This window comes from Staurois parvus, unplaced genomic scaffold, assembly GCF_062004578.1.
Source record: "Staurois parvus isolate SC_StPar_1 unplaced genomic scaffold, SC_StPar_1.0 ptg000596l, whole genome shotgun sequence".
Lineage (NCBI taxonomy): Eukaryota > Metazoa > Chordata > Amphibia > Anura > Ranidae > Staurois > Staurois parvus.
In genome coordinates this window covers 1,596,207-1,613,975 of record NW_028318392.1, presented here as the reverse complement: position 1 = coordinate 1,613,975, position 17,769 = coordinate 1,596,207, and the positions used below count along the sequence as shown (strand labels likewise).

The window sequence follows — 17,769 nt, the reverse complement described above, 5'->3', positions numbered from 1 at the left end:
CAGGTTGGCTGTAAGGGGCCCCATGGTTTCTAACAGCAGCCATGTTTTTTTTGTGGGGATGGGGGGCCCTGTTAGGTTGGCTGTATGGGGCCCTGTGGTTTGGGGGGCCTTGTCAGGTTGGCTGTAAGGGGCCCCATGATTTCAAACAGCTGCCCTGTGTTTTTTTGTGGGGTTGGGGGCCCTGTCAGGTTGGCTATGAGGCCCTGTGGTTTGGGGGGGCCCTGTCAGGTTGGCTGTAAGAGGCCCCATGGTTTCTACCAGCAGCCCTGTTTTTTTTTTGTGGGGATGGGGGGCCCTGTTAGGTTGGCTGTATGGGGCCCTGTGGTTTGGGGGGCCCTGTCAGGTTAGCTGTAAGGGGTCCCATGGTTTCTAACAGCAGCCCTGGGTGCGATTATGATGCGGTGCAGAAACTGCTGTGAATTCCGCAGGGCATTAGTGTGAACCAGGGCTCAGCAACATTTGTAATCATTTAGTAACATGAAATTTAAAATTCCCAGCTCTTGACAGATTGAAATGAACATGTTCCTCATACCACGACATTGGTCTTTGTTACTAAGCGATTCCTTTTTAAAAATGAAAATGAGGGCGCGCTGCACCTTTAGGTCACTTCCGAAAGCAGAAGTTACATTTTACAAACGCAGTCATGAAGATTTCCAGACAAAAGGAGGAAACTGAGGAGTGATGGAAGTCTTCTATCTGGAACAATAGCACAGAAGGATCAGGAGTGGAGTGATGAAGAAAAGCCCAGGCATACTCAGAAATGAATGTGGGAATGAGAACAGCCGACTTTGAAAGAGCAGATTAACCCCCTGTCAGAGCTGGGGTCACATTTCAACATGATTGAGCCTAACAAGCCTGTGTGAACACAGTACATTCCTCAATCTGCAACGTGGGGCAGGGGAGGACTTCACTTCATTTTGGATCAGGCATATGTACAGTGATAAGAACAGCTGACACATGCGGATATGACTATACCGATGGTCTAGAAAGTCGGAAATAAGTTCATTTTAAACTCTGAATGGAACTCATCCTGTTGACAACCTTGAGCATAATAACGGAGATCCTAATCAAATGGTGACAGTGGAAGAAACAGTTGGTTGTAGCAAGCTGATCGCCCTGATAGCTGTGCATCCCTCCCCCAGTAGGCAGGCAGGCAGGGTGGCAGCAAGCTCCCAGGGAGGGGTAATACGGAAGTGAGAAATGACAGCTCGCTGACACTACAGAGGCATGAAGGAGAGTGCTGCACTGGCACACAGCAATCAACCACCATGGCTTCACTCTCCAGCGCTGAGAGGAGGGCGTTCGCTCTGAAACTCAACAGGTAAACACATACCTTCCTCTCTGCTTCTTCTTATTATTACTAATAACTCCTAGATCGTCTCTTAGCCAAAGCAGGGGGATCAGCATTGACCATGTACAATATATAAAAGGAGATCAGCATTGCCTACATACTGTGTATAAAGAGAGAGAGAAGTATTGCTCATATATTGTGTTTAAAAAAAACAGAGAGATCAGTATTGCTCATTCACTGTAAATAAAAAGTAGGAGATCAGCATTGTCTAAATACTAGAGATAAACCAGAGTGATCAGCATTGACCATATATTGTATATATAACCAGAGAGCTCATCACTGATTATATAATGTCTATAATCAGAATTGTCCATATACTGTATATACAAAACCCAGAGGACAGCACTGCCTATATACTGTATATAAAACACAGGGAGATCATCCTTGATTATGTACTGTCTATAAAAAATAGGATGTACTGTCTATAAAAAATAGGGAGATCAGCATTACCTATATATTGTATATAAAAAATGAAGATCTGCACTGCACTTATAATGTATATACAAAAATAGGGAGATCAGCATTGACAATATACTGTATATAAAAAATAGGGAGATCAGCATTGATAACATACTGTATATAAAAACCCAGAGATCAGCATTGCCTATATACTGTATATAAAAACCCAGAGATCAGCATTTCCTATATACTGCATATAAAAACAGGGGGATCATCATTGACCATATACTGTCTATAAAAAATAGGGAGATGAGCATTACCCATATAGTGTATATAAAAAACAGGGAGATCAGCACTGCCCTTATATTTTATATAAAAATCAGGGAGATAAGCATTGACCATATACTGTCTATAAAAAATAGGGAGATCAGCATTTCCTATATACTGTATATAAAAAAAACCCAGAGATCAGCATTGCCCATATACCGTATATACAAACCCAGAGATCAGTATTGCCCAAATACTGCATATAAAAAGAGGGAGATCATCATTGACCATATACTGTCTATAAAAAAAAAGGAGGTCAGCATTGGCCATTTACTGTATATAAAAAAAACAGAGATCAGCAACACCCATATACTGTTTTTAAAAAAACAGGGAGATCGCCATCACCCATATACTGTATATAAAAATCAGGGAGATCGGCATTGCCCAATTACTGTATGTAAAAGACAGGGAGATCAGTATTGCCCATATACTGTATATATGGGCAATACTGATCTCCTGCTTTTTATATAAAGTATATGGGCAATGATAATCTCCATGTTTTTACTAGATATACTATATATATATATGTGTGTGTATATATATATTATTTTTTTTTGTTTGTTTAAATATCAGGGTAATTATCATTGCACTTACTGAGTTGCAATAATGACATTTTTACATGACATGTCTAAGCTAGAACACAGATATTAGCAAAAAAAATGAAAGAAGCTAGTTTTCTACAATTCCCGTTTCAGAAATGTCTACTTCAGTCAAATGATGTAATGAAACTTTAGAGGAATAAAAATAGTTTGCTACAATTTCTGTCTTTCACTTCAGTAACTTCTACATAACTCAAATAATATGGTGAATCACAATAGGAATAAAAATAGTTTTTATTCCTATTAGGTTTCTACATTGTTTGAGTGATGTCAAAATTATAGAACCACAGGGACAGAAAACTATTTTCATTCCTGTTTTGGAGGAGATATTCCATTCTGAAGATTCTACTTGCAGAGTTGTAGAGAAGCAGCTACATAACTGATGTGCAGTGTACTTTTGGTGGAGCTTTTAGTAGCCTGTGGGCACAAGTTACAGAGGAATGAAGAGTACACACCACTCCTAAAAGGTAGTGCATTGTCAGCTCTGCTCCAGATCACTTACAGTACACTTGCGCTGTCAGTTTTCCCAATCGCTGAAGAAATGAAGAGCCTTTCTATATCAAAATGAAACATATTGGATTAATGTAGTGTAATAAGTTATTGTTTGCATGTTTACTTTTATTATTGATAAGAGGAAAACATGATGTTTAAAATGGATAAAGTGCTGCTATTATGTTGCTTGATTAGTAAAAGTACCAGATAGTTTGCATATCTTACTAATACATGTATTTTTTCATAAAGGCAATAAAAGAGGAACCTTAGTGTGCATTTCCAACTCCTACAGTATAGCACCCTTCTGAGGTCAGCTCTGCAAGTGTATACTGTGCTACATGGCTTCATACACTTCAAAACTAATTTGCATTAACCCAAAGCTGCATGTTGCAATTATTTCAGGGACAAGATGCAATTCTGCTTTGAAGGTCCTGTAGTAAAATGTTAAATTTAAACTGGTGGGCCCCGTCCAAAGTCATTTTCAGCCATTGTAAAAGGACTGAAATTTGAAGGAAATCTGTCACAAATCAAAACAGAGCTTAGATAATGGAAAAACCGCCAAAACTCAGTAACTGACACTTTATTTGATATATTATAACATAAATAAAATTCGGGCATGGGCAGTAACTAATGCTTTTTGGCCAGTGAGGTCCTTCTTATAGCTGCTATTTCCCTGGTCTCCTCCTCCCATGCCCGCCTCCAGGACTTCTCCAGGGCTTCCCCCATCCTCTGGAACTCCCTACCCCAATCCATCAGACTATCACCTACTCTCCTCACCTTTAGGAGCACCCTGAAAACCTATCTCGTCAGGGAAGCCTACCCCGCCTTCAGGTAATTACTGAACTCCACTCTTCCTACCACTTCATCCCCCACAGTTGTTTCCTCCTGTACCACTATCCCCTCCCTCCTAGATTGTAAGCTCCAAGGAGCAGGGCCCTCGAACCCCTAATATATTGAATCGTATTGTTACTGTACTGTCTCATGTATTGTCTCCCATTATAATGTAAAGCGCTGAGCAAACTATTGGCGCTATATAAATCCTGTATAATAATAATAATAATGATAATAGCTGGCTGCCAGATCCTCTATTTCACAATTAAATACCCTCAGCACCCTATCCAATGAGGGATGGAGATTATAAATACACAACTAAATCTTACTGTAATTAAACAAATAAAATCATATACATAAAAGAAACAAGAAAAAAACAAGCAAAAACTAAAAATTATTGGACACAAATTGCACAATACCCTACATGTAAATGTGTATTAGGATGTCATCAATGTGCAACATTATTAGCAGCTGAAATGTCATTATTAGCATTGAGTTGCTAATAATGTTTAAGGTTAATTAATTGTGACATATCTTATAGACAGCTATGAGTAAGGCTGGCCATACATTATACAATTTTCTTGGGAATTTTGCTTTAGACTTAGCAAAAAAAAAATTGTATAGTGTATGGCCAGCCTTAGGCCTCAGTGTGAGAAATGTGTTAGCATTTGTCTTGCCTAGATTTTAACAATGTTACAATAGCATGTTGATGAAGGATCAGTTAGCGAGTGTTGACATTTTATCCATTATCAAAGTTCTGGAACAGCCTGCAGACTTTAGAGCAGAACTCTGGTTAAAACTTTTATTTTCCCATGCAGTGGGACTGTGCCCACATGGCATGGGTTAAGTGCTGCTTTTTTCTAGGGGCTCAGGGAAAAACTGTACTTACCCATTCCTCCGATCCTTTGAAAACTGCTCTCACCCACGTCCATTGGTGGACTGTTCCGTCCACCATCACGTCTGGATCAGGTCTATGGGCGTGATGACCTCAGGAACAGCCTATTCACAAGACCGCTAGCATGCAGGGGGGTGGGCAGGAGCAGCAAGGATTATGTAAGTATATCTTTGCTTTCAGAGCCCTTAGCCTAGGAAACGCACCATATTCCTGTGCAAATCACATGCGATTTCTGTGCGGTACAATACATACATGTATGGCTCAAATCGCACCGCATCCGCATCAAAAAAGTGCAGGAGCCTTTTTTTTGTCTATACCAGAATCAAATCACATGGGTGTTCATATTCTGCACATCGCACCGCATTTTGCAAACCGACTTCAGGGTCTTGTTAAAGCGTTACTAAACCCAGGATCCTGCATTCACTATATCTGGTCTCCCACAGTACACACTGTGTACTTATTTTTTTTTAATGTGATCCGATTCTGCACATCTCACCGCTTTTTGCGAACTGATTTTGGGGTGTCGTTAACCTAAAGTACACACCCACAGTGGTTTGTATGAACAGGGTGCAATTATGATGTGGTGCCTAATTCACACAGAAACTGGTGCAACTTCTGCACCGCATCAGTGTGAACCCAGGCTTAGACAGAAATGAGCATTTAATCTATGCAGTGTGGGGACAGCCCCACTGCATGGAAAAATAATAATTTTGCCCAGAATTGTGCTTTAATTCCTGCGCGCTCCCACCACATGTATTGTTGTCCCACGGAAAGGTCCTGATCTCTTCTTGTGATCCGGACCTTTTTCGATCATGTGACTGCAGTGACAGACAATCACGGTGGTCACATGACCCTAAACCTCGCCTGGCCTCCCGGCATCAGAAACCCCTTAAGCCTAGGTTCGCACTACAGCAGTGCGGTAAATCCCATGTGATTCGCCCAAGAACCGCACCGCATTCCTGTACAAATCACATGCGATTTGTGTGCGGTGCGATCAGAGCCATACATTTTGTATGGCTCTATTCGCACCGCACCCGCACCAAAACCGTGCATGACCCTTTTTAGTCCGCACTAGAATCGGATCGCATAGGTATTCACACCTATGCGATCTGATTCTGCACATTGCACCGTGTTTTGTGGACCAATGTCAGGGTGTTGTTAACATAACATACACACTCGCATCGGTTCGTATGAAAGGGGTGCGATTGTGATGCGGTGCGGAATTCGCACTGAAAACGCTGCAAATTCCGCCCCACATCAGTGTGAACCAGGGCTGACGGGCCAGGAGGCACCGACGCAAAGGGGTTAAGCTTAGCACAGGTGTCCCATTCTAATTTGTTTGGGTAGAGGAGGTCAGAGCACACTCATGTTTTGTGTTTCAAATCAAAACACCTATGTTAATGATCTTAGGTGAAAGTAGCCATTAAGGCTGGCCATACATTATACAATTATCTGCAGATTTTTGGTTTAGATTTACCAAAAACCATATAATAGGAGGACAAACCTAAACAACACTTTCAGTTGTATCCAATTAGGCAGGCCCTTGCACTACATAGTTGAAGGTAAATCTAAAGGAAATTGGGCAGAAAATCTGCAGATAATTGTATAATGTATGGCCAGCCTTAGTCAAACACAAAAAAAAAGTTTTCCCTGGAGTGCCACTTTGAATTTTTTGAACAGACATTGGTGGCCAATAAAAGTTTTGTCTAAAATGGACTCATTTTAAAGTGGCCTACTGCTTACACTAGACAGCTACTCTGCAGATATAAACTTCCACTGACAGAGATGTATATCAGTAGTTAAGGCTAAATTTAGGTTCTCCACATCTAAGCAGCTTTCAGTGGTAATTAAATACACAATTAACTACCGCAGGGAACCCACAGCAAATATAGATTTGGTATACTAGCCAATTAGAGCCATTCAGTGCGATGTGTTACAAGAAATGCAGCCTGTGTGCATTTTCCTGCATTTTGGGGTCCACAGAGATTATTGCTAATACAGGTAGATGCACTTTTTTGTAGGCAAAAACAAGCATGCAGGAAACACAACAAAACATTGATAGTAACCACTTGTCTAACAGGCACTGATATCCCCTTCCTGCCCAGGCCAATTTTCAGCTTTCAAAGCTGTCGCACTTTGAATGACAATTGCGTGGTCATGCAACACTGTACGCAAATTAAATTTTTATCATTTTTTTCGCACAAATAGAGCTTTCTTTTGTTAGTATGTAATCGCCACTGGGTGTTTTATTTTTTTTACACTATAAACAAAACAGAGATAAACATGTGAAAAAAAGGTTTTCTTTGTTTCTATTATAAAATTTTGCAAACAGATAATTTTTCTCTTTCGCTGATGTGCATTGATGAGGCTGCACTGATTGGCAGCACTGATGGGCACTGATAGGCAGCACTGATGAGGTGGCACGGATAGACAGCACTGATGGGCACTGATAGGCGGCACTAATGAGCTGGCACTGATAATGTTGCACTGATAGGCAGCACTGATGGGCTCTGGTAGATGGCACTGATGGGTGGCACTGACTGATGGCACTGCTGGGCACTGATGGGCAGCACTGATGGGTGGCACTGCTGGGCACTGCAGGACACAGGTGGGTGGCACTGATGGGCACAGGTGGGTGGCACTGCTGGGCACTGATCATCAGGGCACTGTTGATCAGTGCTCTGATGATCAGTGCCGATCACATCTCTGTCAATTGCCGGTTATCTACAGTACTTTCCTCACGCTGTGACAGCATGAGGAAAGTGCGGCCGATAACCGGCAACTGTATTTACACAGTGATCTGCTGTGTCATAGGACGTTTACCGTATCACATGATAAGATGTGTCCATGGACGTCCTCCCAGAACTAGGCAACCGCGCTGTAGCAATCTTTTGGCTATAGCACAGTAGGGAAGAGGTTAAAAGGCTACAACAGTGCACAAACACACATGCCATAACGCATGTAAAAAGGCTAATTTAGTGCAGATAAGGCACTAAATGAGTTTATTTACCACCTTAATCAGTCACAGAAGCTGTGTAATTAATATGTGTTCGGGTTTAAAGTCGATGAGATGGCAACCCTAGTGAGATCGTAGACTGGGCCCTCTTCCTTCAGTTTTCTACTCCATGATATGCTATGAGTGCCTAGCATCATTCAGGAAGTCTACCATAGCTGGTGACCCTGAACATAAACCATTTGTGTCTGAGCTCAGTCAGAGGCATTCATGTTAGACTGGCCATACATTATACAATTTTATTTTCAATTTTTTTTCTGCCCAATTTCCTTTAGATTTACCTTCAACTCTGTAGTGGAAGGGTCTGCCTAATTGGATACCATTGAAAGTGTTGTTTAGATTTGACCTCATATTATAAGCTTTTTTGTAAATCTAAAGAATTCAGCCGGCCATACATGGGTCAAATTCAGAAAGAATTTTCTTTCTATAAGCATCTCATTAACCACTTGCCTGCCGGGCACTTTTACCCCCTTCCTGCCCAGGTCAATTTTCAGCTTTCAGCTCTGTCACACTTTGAATGACAGTTGTGCGGTCATGCAACACTGCACCCAAACAACATTTTTATCTTTTTTTGAGCCATATACAACTTTCTATTGTTGGTATTTAATCACCTCTGGGTTTTTTATTTTTTGCTAAACAAACTAAAAAAGACAGAAACTTTTGAAAAAAAGTTTTTTCTTAGTTTCTGTTATAAAATTTTGTAAATATGTAAGCTCGAAAGAGCAGGGCCCTTGACCCCCTCGTGTTTTGTTTTGTTACTGTATTGTCTCATGTTCTGTCCCCCACTATAATGTACAGCGCTGAGCAAACCTTTTAGCGCTATATAAATACTGTATAATAATAATAAATAAGTAATTTCTCTCGTTCACTGATGTGCGCTAATGAGGATGCAGTGATGGGCACTGATAGGCAGCACTGATGAGGAGGCACTGATAGGTGACACTGATGGATATTGACAGGCATCACTGGTTGGCATTGACAGGCATCATTGATGGGCACTGAAAGGCAGAACTCATATATGGCACTGATAGACGGCACTGACTTGCACTGATAGGCGGCACTGATTGGAACTGTTAGGCGGCACTGACGGGCACTGATATGCAGCACTGACTGGCACTGATAGTTGGCACTGAAAGGCAGCTCTGATTTGCACTGATATGTGGCATTGATGTGCACTGGTATGCACTAATATGTGGCACTGATGTGCACTGATGGACACTGGTATGTGGCATTGATGGGACTGACAGCTGGCATTGATGGGCACGGACAGGTGGCACTGATGGGGCTACACTGATCATCAGGACACTGATCATCAGTGCCCTGATGAACAGTGTAGATGTCCACTCTGAGGAATGCCACTTACCAGCTCTCCTGTCCTCACATGCTATCAACGTGAAGAGAGGACTGCCAATAATCGGCATTTCCTGTTTACATGCAATCAGCTGTGATTGGACACAGCTGATCACATGACAGAGCCTGCGTCTTCTGCTCTTTACTATGATCTGTGATCCGCTGTGTCCCAGGGACACAGCACAATAACGATCGCAATGTCGTGCACCCTCGGGGGCACACATGCACAGGTAGTGTGGGAAAATGTCATATGACGTCCTCACAGTACAAGAGAGCCGCCGCTGCCCACCCATCATTCCCTTATATGGCAGGCAGGAGGTGGTTAAATAACTAGCTTTAAAGTGGTTGTAAACCTCACATATGAAATATGAAAAAAGCATATCCCTCTATAGCAGGGGTATTGAATTAAAATTCACCAAGGTCCAGGCTGTAAAATTTGCATGCATCAGAGGTCCGAATCTCATGTAGGCCCCTGTGGTGTATTTTCGTGTGCGCCACGTGTTGCTGCAGCGAGATTTTGAAAAAAAATGGTCGGGGACTTCAGGTTTCTAGCAGGTAGTGCTGACCTACCCACAACGTGTGCACCAAATGCACATGTAGAGATCTGAATCTGTTCTTACATCAGTGTCCTCAATCCCAACTGCACATCACAGTCCCCTCCTCATTCACAGAAAGATCCCTCTTGATGAGTGTCCTCTGCTCCCCTTTACATCACCCCCCTACACCCCTTTCACAGTAGTGTTCTCACACTTCCTTGACATCACCCCCCGCCCCAACATTACTGTTCTCTGCCCCCTTCTGCCCCTTTTTATATCATCCCCCCACATTACTGTCCCCAGACCTTCCCCCCATGTTACTGTCCTCAGCCCCCACATTACTGTCCTCAGCCCCCCCCCATGTTACTGTCCTCAGCCCCCCCATGTTACTGTCCTCAGCCCCCCCATGTTACTGTCCTCAGCCCCCACATTACTGTCCTCAGCCCCCCCATGTTACTGTCCTCAGCCCCCACATTACAGTTCTCACCCCCCCCACTTTAATGTCCTCAGCCCCCACACACAACAGTCCTTAGCCCCCACAGTACTGTCTTCAGCCCCCCCACATTCAGTCTTTGCCCCCCTTCACACTAATGTCCTTAGCCACTTTAACTTCACCCCCCACTGTCCTACCTTACACAGACAATGATTGCAGACAGTGATTGATTGCTAGGACTGCCCTTAATCCTAGCGACCAATCACCTGCTTGTTAACCTCGGGCAGCTCCCACCCTCCATCCAGAACTGTCCTGCCTCCCGCTGTCAGCTCTGTGAGGATGACCATGAGACAGCTGGGGGAAGAAAAGGCTCCTAAATGACAGGACTGCATGGGTCCGGATGGGACAGTGACTCGGTCTGCATCCGGACCCCATTCCGCCATTTAGTGATGCCTGCTCTATAGTGTGTACTTGTCTCAATTAAGAACACTAAGCCGTCAGGTTGCTATAGGCCTGGGCGGGAAGTGGTTAGGTACATATTGGGGTTGAATTGCTAAAACTGAAGAGTGTAAAATCAGGTGCAGCTATGCATGGTAGCCAATCAGCTTCTTACTACAGCTTGTTCAGTTAAAGAAGCGCTCCGGGATAGGCAAAGAAAATCACCTTTTAGTACACACAATTTTGAAAATCATTACCATTGAGGAGAAAAGTCTAATTTAATTTTAATTCAACAGCATCTGCTCTGCCAAGGAGGAGGTGTAGCAGCAGGGATTACATCATATCCTCTCCTCTTTCTCTCTGCAGTAAAAGGAAATTACAGTTCCCATCAACCACAGGGAATTGTAGTGAATGTGAGCAGGTACACTAGGCCTGTACATGTTGAATGTGCCTGAGAGTCTCAGTCCGCCCACCACTGCAAGTGGGGCTGAATTACATCACTGCTCCCTGGAGAAAGAACTACAGAAGGGATGTGCCAAGACCAGTGGCTGGGGGAATAGGAGGCATAGCAGCCACTGGTCTTATAAACAGGAAACCAAAGAGAATTAAAGCGTAGCTCCAGTCTCCCCCCCAAAAACAAATTAAAAGTCAGCACCTATAAATACTGTAGTTGCTGATTTTTAATATAAGGACACTTACCTGTCCAGGGATCCAGTGATATCCTCACCCAAGTCGATTCTTCAGTAAGGGAAACCAGAAGTGAAGCCTTGCAGCATCACAGCCAGTTTCCTCCTGTGCATGCGCAAAGCATACCTGTGAAGTGTCCCCGAAGGCTGCAGGGGAAGGAGGGGGGCAAACTTCTGGCTCAGATCGCCTCGGTGCATCTGACTGGAAGTGGGAGCTGGTACCTGTCAAAACCAGGTAACTGCTCCCCCCACAAAAAAAAAATGCCAAATGTGGCGGTGGAGGGAGGGAGGAGGCAAACCGCTTTAACGGTTTGATTTGAAAATGAATAGGCTATTTCGGAGCAACTACTGAATGAACCAGAAAATGGATGACATATTCAATAAAGGTAGGAAATCAGCAACAAGGACATGTCAAGAAGTTTTTGTCTGGAGTTCTACTTTATGCTTTGACAAAAAAAACTTGGAATCTGATTGGTTTCTATGCAGAGCTACACCAGATTTTGCACTCTCCAGTTTTAGTAAATCAATCCCCCATGTGCTTACTCAAAGGGGAACTGCCCTGCATCTTAGCAACACAAGCCAAAAATGCTATTTAATTTATTTTTTATATTCAAAGCAAATTCCCTTATCCATCCATGTCTCCATGCTTTATTTTGCTGAGAATTCACTTTGAAAAATGCTCCCTAGTATTTCTGGCCATGGCCATCTTGAGTAAGTGCAAAGTTATTTCCTGGAATCCATCTACCCTTAGCTCAGGCATAGGCTGAGCTGAAAACCCTCCCCTCTTGAAGACTTCTGGGATGTATGACATAATTTGCCTAGGCATGGAAAGCAGGAAGTAACTGAAGAATTTAAAAAACAAGTAATTTGATATACTTTCCTATCTATTTACTAATGCTAGCAGCATAAGGATTCAATATAGTCAATGTTGATTGAGAGAATAAAGTTCCATTTTAATCAGCATATTGTCCCCACTGCACCTGCCTCCTCTTCCCTTTTCAGAGTGTGGTTGCAGTGCCGGAAAAACACAGATCTCATGCAGTAGGGATAAACTTCCAGTGTGCATGGGACCTTACATCTGTGTTCCCGTCAGAGTCTCCCCATATATATGTGTCTCTATCCCCCATCAGAGTCTTTCTATAAATTGGTGTCCTCATCATAGACCCCCCACTGTTTGTGCCCTCATCACTCATCAGAGTCTCCCTGCAAATTGGGGTCCCCATTACAGCCCCCCCACACATTTGTGTCCCCATAAGAGCCATCAACCAGCTGTGTGCTCATCAGAGCCATTACACCCCCCACCACCACCACCATCACCAGAACTCCACAACTGTGTCCCTAACAGAGCTGTGTCGTCGTCCCCCCCCCTTCCTCGCACATTTGTTTCCTCCCCATCAGTTTCCCCACATATTAGTACTTTACTGCTGTACAGTGAAGACCGGCTGCACCTCCCGGCTTCCACCCCGCTGTTACACAGGCAGTCTGTATGTAAAATTACTGTGCTAAAGGATGCTGTTGTTAACAGCAGGACAGGAGCTGGGAGGTGCAGCAGGTCTGCACTAAAGTACAGTGCCTTGAAAAAGTATTCCTACTCCTTGAAATTTTTCACATTTTGTCATGTGACAGCTAAAAACTTAAATGTATTTTATTGGGATTTTATGTGATTGACCAACACAAAGTAGCACATAATTGTGAAGTGGAAGGAAAATAATAAATGGTTTTCAAAAGTTTTTACAAATATCTGAAAAGTGTGGCATGCATTTGTAATCAGCCCCCTTTACTCTGATACCCCTAACTAAAATCTAGTGGAACCAATTGCCTTCAGAAGTCACCTAATTAGTAAACAGAGTCCACCTGTGTGTAATTTGATCTCAGTATAAATACAGCTTTTCTGTGAAGCCTTCAGAGGTTTGTTAGAGAACATTAGTGAACAAACAGCATCATGAAGGCTGGGGAACACATCAGACAGGTCAGAGATAAAGCTGTGGAGATGTTTAAAGCAGGGTTAGGTTATAAAAAAATATCCCAAGCTTTGAACATCTCACAAAGCACTGTTCAATACACCATCCGAAAAATGGAAAAGAGTATGGTACAACTGAAAACATACCAAGACATGGCTGTCCACCTAAACTGACAGGTCGGACAAGGAGAGCATTAATCAGAGAAGCAGCCAAGAGGTCCATGGTAACTCTGGAGGAGCTGCAGAGATCCACAGATCTGGGAGAATCTGTCCACAGGACAACTATTAGTCGTGCACTCCACAAATCTGGCCTTTATGGAAGAATTGCAAAAAAACATTGAAAGAAAGCCATAAGAAGTCCTGGATGCAGTTTGCGAGAAGCCATGTGGAGGACACAGCAAATATGTGGAAGAAGGTGCTCTGGTCAGATGATACCATAATTGAACTTTTTGGCCTAAAAACAAAACACTATGTGTGGTGGAAAACTAACACTGCACATCACCCTGAACACACCATCCCCCCCCATGAAACATGCTGGTGGCAGCATCATACTGTGGGGAATGCTTTTCTTCAGCAGAGATAGGGAAGCTGGTCAGAGTTGATGGGAAGATGGATGGAGCCAAATACAGGGCAATCTTAGAAGAAAACCTATTAGAGTCTGCAAAAGACTTGAGACAGAGCAGAGGTTCTCCTTCCAGCAGGACAACGACCCTAAACATACAGCCAGAGCTACAATGGAATGGTTTAGATCAAAGCATATTCATGTGTTAGAATGGCCCAGTCAAAGTCCAGACCTAAATCCAATTGAGAATCTGTAGCAAGACTTGAAAATTTCAAGGGGTATGAATACTTTTTCAACGCACTGTACTTGCTAAGATGATGGTGGTCCTAGCAGCCAAGACATTGAGACACTGGGAAGGGTTGCAGGATCTGCTCTGTATGCTACCAAGGTGAGGGTGAGTATGCGGTGCAACTTCCAGAACCCAACAAAGCTTTGGCAGAGACCGTCCCTGCAGTGAGTCTGAGAACTCCAGCTGTGGGCCAGAAAAATGTCCTAGCAGGCCAGATGTGGCTCATGGGTCGTACTTTGAAGACCCCACTATAGACACAACTGAAAATGAAAGGAAATCTCTCCAAAGTTAGAGAAGTCTCCTCTAAGACAGTAGCAAGTGGAGCAAGGGTTCCCATTGCATGGTTTTTCTTGTTCAATTTTGGGTTTTTCCACACCTTCATCCCCAGTGACAGTGATTGTTAGACAAATAGAGAGAGTGAATCTGCTTAACGAGGACATAAACATCAATAACAAAATAGCAAGGGTTCTAACCCCTCACTTATCTATCCATAAGAGAACAAAAACAAAAAGTTTTAAATTTAGATACACTTTAATAGACTAATGCCACATTTTTACCTCCCACCCTCCCTAAACTGCAAAGAAGAGGGTGTAAACATGCCATCGCAGTAATTCTTTGTTTCTCTACCGCAGCAAGAATCAAACCCCCTGTCATGTTCGGCTGGCAGTACCACCCGCAAAATGCAACACATTCAATTAAATTGAGTAGCATCATAACCATGTGCACTGTATTAATTGGCGCATTCTTTTTAGGGGTTAAAACAGATGGCGAGGAGATGACATATCACCTGCCTGTCAAATACCATCTAAAAAGCAATCCACCATCAATCGCTTTTCAGAGGGCTAACACAAGTTTAAGGCTAGGTTCACAGTACTGTGATGCGAATTTGCAATGATTTTCACTGCAGTTATGTAGTGTGACTTTGATGCAACTTGGCTGCATTTTTGCATATTCTGTGGGGCCAAGTCGCACTATAAATCACGCCAAAGTAGCAAAGAAACCTTTTGAAAATCATGCCATGCTGAGTCACATTAGTTAGAACAGGCACCTTTGATATTAATGCGATTTCCTTTGTCATGCATTTCTGTGCATGACAACTCAAGTCGCATCTGAAATTGTGAAATGTGAACCAATACTTAATGAGCCCTAACATCAACAACACATCTTTAAACAAAACATGAAAGACAACAATACAGTCTTCGTTCATTTTTCTGCTTCTTATAATCATCACATACTATTGGGCAGCACAGTGGCTAAATGGTTAGCACTTCCGCCTGGCAGTACTCAGGTCGTTGGTTTGAATCCCAACCACGGCACCACCTGCTTGGAGTTTGCATGTTCTCCCTGTGCCTGCGTGGGTTTCCTCTAGGTACTCCTGTTTCCTCCCACACTCCAAAGACATGCCGGTAGGTGAATTGGCTCCTGTCCAAATTGGCCCTAGTATGTGTATTTATGAATGTGAGTTAGGGACCTTAGATTGTACACCCCTCGAAGGTTAGGGGCAGATGTGAATGTACAATATATGTATGCAAAGTGGTGCGTAAATTGACAGCGCTATGTAAGTACCTGAAATAAATAAATAAATACATCACATACAGTGTGCCTGTTTGCTCTGCTGCATCTGAACATCCGGATTCTGATGCGCTAACATGTTTACTCCAGTCTCAGTGCTGCAGTGCAGTGAATAATACGACTGTCTTGTTTTATTTCTGCACTTTAGTACATTGGAAAGGATCATGGAAGTTATCAGCGGCACAACAAAATGCATATCGCATATGCACTTTAGTAGCAACAGGTATTATCAAGTACTTAAATAAAAGTGCAGCGCTAAATAAAATTGATAAATATAAAATATATAGAATTAATTATAGAATGTCCCATACATGCTAAACATGTATAATAAATAGATAAATAACAGGTAATCCACTAGAAGTAGCCGTATATCCGGAGAAGCTATATCAGGAACAGGTTATACAAATGCGCACTCACCGGACGCGCTATAGTTAAGCGCATGTAGTAGATATCCACTCTGAGCCCTTAGGAAGGTGGAGAAGGTGAGCATCCATCTAGAGATGAGTAATCCTGGTATTCTGTCTCAGTGGTATATGGTGAAGGCTTCCAGGTCCAGAGATCCCCTTAAGGCTGAATGGGTGCATGTACTGGATACAGGGCTCCCTCCCTCTGGTGGTGGTGGTTAATATTGAGATGTCCTGAAAATCAATTAGCTCCACTGGGAGCCAAAAACGATGCCCATAGTGTAGTATGATTAAAGACTTTATTCCCAAAAGGTGCAGTGAAAAACGGGTAGTAAACTCTCTCAATAAATAATATGACAGATGCAGAGTAGTAATGACCCCTTTACAAAGATGGCCGCCGGGCCTCCTCGTGGCTCCGGGCGACCGTCACGTCACGCTCTGCTGTCTCCTAAGGCCTTTCGTGCAATGCACATCATCAGAGGGGAGGCCAACCTATTATCAAGCCTTGGTCAATGGCTGTTAACTCTATCCACTCCAAATTCCAAATTCAAAAACGCATTGAAAACATGCTTCAATACATGTCACAATGTATGGCAGTGCACAAAGGAAACATACTTTGATGCATGACAACACACCTGCCTAAACCTGCCATAGATCTAAATGGGCATGAAGAGTTTCCAAATGTAGCAGTGTGTATTAGATCATTGTCTGTTAGGCAAGAAATGTCCATCAAAAAGCATGAGGTTGGTATAATGGGTCCTTTACAGGATATTTCACAATTTTCCCGTTAAGGACTGTGGTTAGCAGAGGAAATAGATATTTGAAAGCCCTTACATCACATTTGTTGCAATGTACACACAGAATTGCCACACTTTTTGTTTCCTTTTTTTTTGTCCCCTGCAATATTCGGAGGTATCTTTCATTCCAAGATGCTGCAGGTACCTTTAAATCTAACCTTTCATCTCTATGGCTGCTAGAAATGTTTTGTTGCTGGAAATGTCAGTCCAATAGCTAATGGAGGCACAAGCCAACAGATCAGAGATTGAGGATTTACATCACACAGGCTCTGGAAGCCAGCACGTGTGTCTGTTAGATATTTCTTATTGACTTAGCTACTTATCTGTAAAGCCATGACAGGTAGTGACATGAGTGCGACTATTTTACACCCTTCTAATGCTTGAGCTATGCAACATTTCAAGATCCACTTACTATTGTGTAAATATTAAAGCATGGACAAAAATAATGTAAATCACAAATGCTCTGGATAATTCAGAAAAAGGGTCGGTTCACATCATGAATCGCACAGGAATGCACTCATGTTGCTGTGCGATTCCTGTGCAATTTGAGTGCAGTGCATTTTCAGCCCATTCATTTAAATAGGCTAAAATCGCACTACAACAAAAGTAGTGCATGCACTACTTTAAAATAAAATGCACTGCAACTGGATTGCATGGTACTTCTGTTCCATGAGATCTGGTGCAGTCAAACACACTGTGTTTGCAACTTGTGCTTGGAGTGCCATTGCTGCAGATCGCAAGTGCACTTGATTTGTGTTTTGAACACGGTGCAGGAAATGCACATGGAACGTGGGTTTCACACGCCATGTTCTGGTGTGAACAGGCCCTTTGTGTA

The 17,769-nt window shown here is 42.8% G+C and overlaps 1 protein-coding gene across 2 annotated transcripts in view; it reads left to right on the top strand.

The window, feature by feature from the left end:
- Positions 1–679: 679 nt before the first annotated feature.
- The window catches only part of DOCK8 (dedicator of cytokinesis 8), a 195,378-nt gene continuing 178,288 nt past the window's right edge, over positions 680–17,769 (top strand). Inside the window, exon 1 of one of the 2 annotated variants that reach the window (XM_089692587.1) lies at positions 680–1,321. In XM_089692587.1, the coding sequence (XP_089548713.1) occupies positions 1,269–1,321 (53 nt within the window). In that variant the 5' untranslated portion in view covers positions 680–1,268. The remainder of the gene's footprint in view (positions 1,322–17,769) is intronic. The other variant, XM_089692586.1, reaches the window with a different exon arrangement.